This window comes from Vanessa atalanta, chromosome W, assembly GCF_905147765.1.
Source record: "Vanessa atalanta chromosome W, ilVanAtal1.2, whole genome shotgun sequence".
NCBI lineage: Eukaryota > Metazoa > Arthropoda > Insecta > Lepidoptera > Nymphalidae > Vanessa > Vanessa atalanta.
Window position 1 is genome coordinate 5,356,628 of NC_061901.1, and position 5,388 is coordinate 5,362,015.

A 5,388-nucleotide genomic window follows, 5' to 3' on the forward strand; every position below is an offset into this window, starting at 1 on the left:
AGGCACATGAAAAAATAAATTGAGTTGTGGAACACCTATGCACGCTAACGAAAATTTCACCACTTGTAAACACGGCAGTTTGGGTGTTGCCAGGAAAAGTATTCTAAAAAGTATGATCTTACTATTTTTTAAAGTGGTAACACGAATTAATTCGTAAAATACTTATAATTTTACGTTTTGTTCGGAATGCTGATAATTTGGCGCAGTGCTAGCGTTTAGGTCACTCACCCTATTTAGATTTTGGGTATTGAGGCATTTGTTAGAGATGATTGAATGAGAAGTATGAAAGAATTGGTCTCAAATTTTGATATATGATAGTGTGTTAGGATTCCCATTCGAATATGTTTTCTGCAAATGTATTTTTACTAAATTTCAACTTGGGACATTTTGGTTTCCCATTTAAAAATAATTTCAATTATTTCTTTTGACTCATGAGATGTTATACATTGTTTGTAATATTTTAAATTATTGTTTTTGCAATATTTTTGTGTTAATTACGTAGGGCTGCCGTTGAGGATGCAGAATGAAACCGAACGAATTTAACTTATACGTTTATTTAAGTAATTAAATTTAGCCCTTAATAAGGCGCAAGTCTGTTTAAAAGCCAGAAAGTATGTTAGAGTGAAAATAGAGTAAATTGATACTGCAGAATTCCAAAAAAATAATTTGAAATAGGTGGGGGGTGTTATTTCCCCCCTTTTTTGTGTGGGAAACATATTCCCCTTGCCTGTTTATGTACGTGAACTATGTCTAAAAGTGGGAAAATAATTCCCGTTGCCTGATTAGGTTACGAACTTTTGCCATAGTTTTGTTGTTATGTAGATGCTAGTATTTCTCTTGGTTCCGCTTGTCATTTTTATAATTTTAATATAAAATTTTAAGTTGATTATGAACTTTTATTTTATTGACATAAATATTATGGCATGTCGTTTTATTGTATCGGTGTCTTAATAAAAAACAGTATTACAACCACATTTTTATTATAAGTATAAAATTATTCTTGAGGAGCAGCCTCATGAAACGATTTGAAACATATTTTTGCACATAGTGCGACTTGACATGTGGAGCATAGTATTTTCGTTCTTTTTTCTTCTTTTTTCGTGCTGCAAAATCGGCACCTTTTGTAACTATTGCCTTCCTCTGGAAGATGGATCCCAACATTCAGCAAGCGGATCTCATCTGGCACACCAAAGTTAGAGCCCTTTTTCTTCTTGAAAACAACTTGACGATTTCTCTTGTTTGAGTAATTTGATATCAGCGCGCGAGCCAATCGCAATCTGAAATCTCTATGAGAATGCGTACCTACTACATCCACAGTATTATAGGTGATGTAGCTGTTTATTACTGACGCATCAAACATAAAGAAAAACAGTCATCCAGAATTTTCTGCATTTTCTGCTAATCGGATATGACGATCTGAAATGATCAAAATGATCGACGCCTCCCATGGTGAGTGTATACTGAGCGATAGCTTTAGGGATGAGAACTTCTTTTTTGGTACCATCTTTCTGAGTTCTCTTTACAAATACTGTGTCAGTTGGATGGTGGGCTGTTGTAAGAATAGTAACATCCCTTGTATCAAGCCACTTGATTGCTGTAATTGGTTCAGCAGTTACAGCTGCAAATTGACCTTTTTCAAGTCTTAGATGTTTTGGTTGAGACCTTTTCATAATTTCCGGGAGATCTTTTCTGTTTACTCTAACCGTGCCAACAGCAAATATATTTTTTTGGTACAAAGCGTCCATTAAGTTGCAGCTGGTGAAAAAGTTGTCAAACGCTAGCATAGTATTTTCAGGCAGGCCGGTTGATAGCTTTATAACTACATTGTATCCCAGTCCCTCGTCTTCCATACTGTCCCCTTTGCCTGTATAAATTTCAAACTGGTACAGGTAGCCGGTTTTAGAATCGCAACGTGCCCAGATCTTGAAACCACGTTTGATTGGCTTCTTCGGCATATACTGCTTTAAAGTCGATCTTCCTTTAAATTTCACCATGCACTCATCAATTGCTTGTTTACTTGAATTATCCATTTCTTGCTGGAACACTTTATTAAGCTCTTTTATCATCGGTCTTAATTTGTACATCTATCATATTCCGGTGAGTCTATCATATTCCGGTGAGTCTCGTTTTGGTTCGTTATCATTATCATTTACATGTAAATTTGCAGTAATTTTTTTAAATCTTTTTATAGGCATAATTTTTGATATTTCAGCATTATTGTAAAAAGGGTCATTAGACCAATATAGGTCCATGTCGGGCAATGGGTTTAACCCCATCATTATTAGTATTCCGAGGTAAGCTCTCATTTCCTCTGAGGAAACTGGTGTATAATTATTGCTCTTTTGTTGAATCGCATATCTATTTGTTTGTTCCACTAGAAGTTGTACCAAATATTCTGGAAAAAACTTGTCAAAAACATCAATAGGCTGTGTTTTATGATTATATGTTGATTGTGGTTTAATTGTATTGGTAAATTCTGGAACATGGTGTATCTCTGTCTCAATTTTCCACTTCCTTGGTTGTCTTACTGCATTGACGGTTCTGCTTGGCCTTGAGCGACGATCCGCTACTGTCATAATTATATTATTGCCTGAAGGTCCTGCACTTAAGTCATCTGTAGGATTTGGAGTATAGTGAAAGGGTTCTTCATGGATCTCATCTAAACATGCTTCTATTTCGGCTTCTCGTTGTGTGGAATTCACAACTGGTCTGCTTTCTTCATAAGTCTCAATGTGTTCATTTATTTCCTTTGTTGGAAAAACATCATTTTGTCCTGTTCTCTCACCCACACTACAAATGGGACTATGAGTTTCTAAAACATTTGTCAGATACTCTACTGAATATATTTCTTGGCTTTCAATAGTTGCCTCCAAGTTATCAGATATACCAAAAAGCTCTTCCAGACGCCTTTCAATAATAACATCTTGAGGCACATTCAGGTTTTCTGCCGGGCTGCTTACAGGGGCCGTCTGATAATAGGCATCATCGTCTGAGTCAAGATCGGATAAATCAGCCAGGTTGTTTACGACATCTTCTAACTCCCGTTGCCCTAACTTTGTCTTCTTATTCATCGCGTTTGAATTCTAGAAATAAATTATAACATGTTAGTATTACATCTAAACCCCTTGAGAAGCCTACGGTCAAATTAGAGCGTTATATCCCTAAGTGTATTTTATCAATGACTGGTATGTCCATTAAAACTTATATATATATATAATAAGAAATAAGTTATAAGACTTAATCGGGCAAAGGGAATTATTTTCCCACTTTTTAATTCGAAGATATTGAGGGTATGGATCAATATTATAGACCTAAAAGCAACAAAAAACAACGCTAAAATAGTTATTTCATATAAGATAGAAACATAATCTACTCACGAGATTTTTTGTAGAACAATCTGAAGTTTTTTCTCAGCAGCCACCGAAAATCGACCGTTATTTTATTCAATTCAATTCTTAGTTTAATGGCTTTTAGTTGTGCCATAGGGCACAGATTATTTCGCCAATGTCACGTAGGATGGAGAAGACACGAATGAGATTGATCGGTATGGTTGAGATAACAAACTCAATTAAATTTTAAAGTCAAATATAGTAGTAGTAATTTCCTTGTTAATCCGTAACCTAGAACAACACAAACATTAAGGGTTAGTAATAGAAACTAAACTAAACTATATATAATATGATATATCACTCAATTGGACTATTCACAACTTAATTTTATTACATTTAATATATTTACACAAAAAAGAACAAAATGGACTAAACACAAACGTTAACAAACATTCAACATTTATAGGACGAGGAACTTTAGGAGGGAGAATGTCGTAAATGGGATGAAGAAGTTTAGGACAAAGGAACAGCATATGGGTAGCGGAACCTTCGTCTAGGCCACATTCACACAGCGAGTGATCTCGAACTCTTATCTTTGCTAGGTGGGTAGGTGTGCATGAATGGCCGAGGCGTAACCGACAGATAGTGGAAGTGACCCAACGGTCAGCGTGCCTGTGAAATGAAAACCAAGGTCGCCTCGGAATTTCAGGTTGTAACGCCGAATAATACTTACCCTTAACCGATTTTGATGAAATCCAGAAAGCATTCCAGGATTTATCCATATGAGTTTTCGCAAGAGTGAGCAAGTCTCGAGATGAATTGACAAAATGCTCAGATGAACCAGATTGGATAGCAATCTTAGCATATGAGTCAGCCATCTCATTTCCAATAATACCGGAATGACTTGGAATCCAGACCAGCAAAACTTGAAGACCTTGTTGGTGACAGGACAACAGGGCCTCTCTGATCTTAAAAACGATAGAAAGTCTTAATTTGCTACGAAAAGGTTTTTCTTTAATGGCCAACAGACAGCTTAATGAGTCACATAAGATAAGTGATTGTTGTATGTTGTGTGACTGGGCATACATAATAGCTTCCAGTAAAGCAATGGCCTCACCGGAAAATATAGAGGTTTCAGGGGGGCATTTAAATAAAAGGGCTATTTTATATTTAGGTATCCAACAAGCTGCGCCAACGCAGCCGGTCGGTGAGAGCTTAGAGGCATCAGTATATATAGGGAGGTGATTTGGCCAATTTTGATGAAACATTTTTTGGAATTGGACACTAGTATCAGGAGAACCTTTTATAAGACCAAGATTTGTTATAACAGGGGTATTATAAATAAGAGCTTTAAAGGAGGTGGAAAAGAGAGGATTAGAAGGAAAAGTTGTAAGGGGATGAGGGAGGTTGGTATACTTAAGGAAACTGTTTAATAGGAATGAGGATTTTGGACTGTTTGAGTTGTAAAGGTGGGATAATTTGTTTAATCGGGCCAATAGAGGATGGGAAGATAGCTGTAACAATTTGATAACAAAGCGGTCACATAAGTATTGCCTCCTTATATGTAGAGGAGGGTCAACACACTCAACCTGCAGAGCATTAGTAGGGGTGGATTTCATCGCACCCAAGATTATGCGCAAACATTTAAACTGAATTTTGTTTAATTTTTCTGAAGCTGATTTATTGAAGGGATCTAGAACAAACAGTCCATAGTCCAAATGACTACGAACTATTGCGTTATAGATCAGCTTCAATGTATAAGGGTGAGCTCCCCACCAAACTCCAGATACTGCTCTAAGGGCATTAATTGATTTTTCACATTTCTTGGCTAAATGGTCAGAGTGTGAAATTCCGTTCAGTCGGTGATCGAGAATAATACCAAGAAATTTTGTTTTGTCTACAAAGTTAATGAGTTGACCCTCATAAAACAAATTAAAAGTAGGTATACGTCTTTTTTTAGTAAATACCACTGCTTGACTTTTAGCTATCGACAGCGATAAGCCATGGTCAGAGAGCCATTGGGATAGGTAATGCAAAGCAGAATTTAATCGAAATGTTA

At 36.3% G+C, this 5,388-nt stretch overlaps 1 protein-coding gene across 1 annotated transcript; it reads right to left on the reverse strand.

The window, feature by feature from the left end:
* Positions 1–1,352: 1,352 nt before the first annotated feature.
* Positions 1,353–2,030, reverse strand: LOC125075576 (piggyBac transposable element-derived protein 4-like). The gene has a single exon (XM_047687284.1). It carries the CDS (start codon positions 2,028–2,030, stop codon positions 1,353–1,355), a length of 678 nt encoding a protein of 225 aa, XP_047543240.1.
* Between the last annotated feature and the right edge of the window lie 3,358 nt (positions 2,031–5,388).

Excerpts from the sequence above, each read along its gene's own strand:
- LOC125075576 (XM_047687284.1), bottom strand. The coding sequence starts at position 2,030 with ATGGATAATTCAAGTAAACAAGCAATTGATGAGTGCATGGTGAAATTT.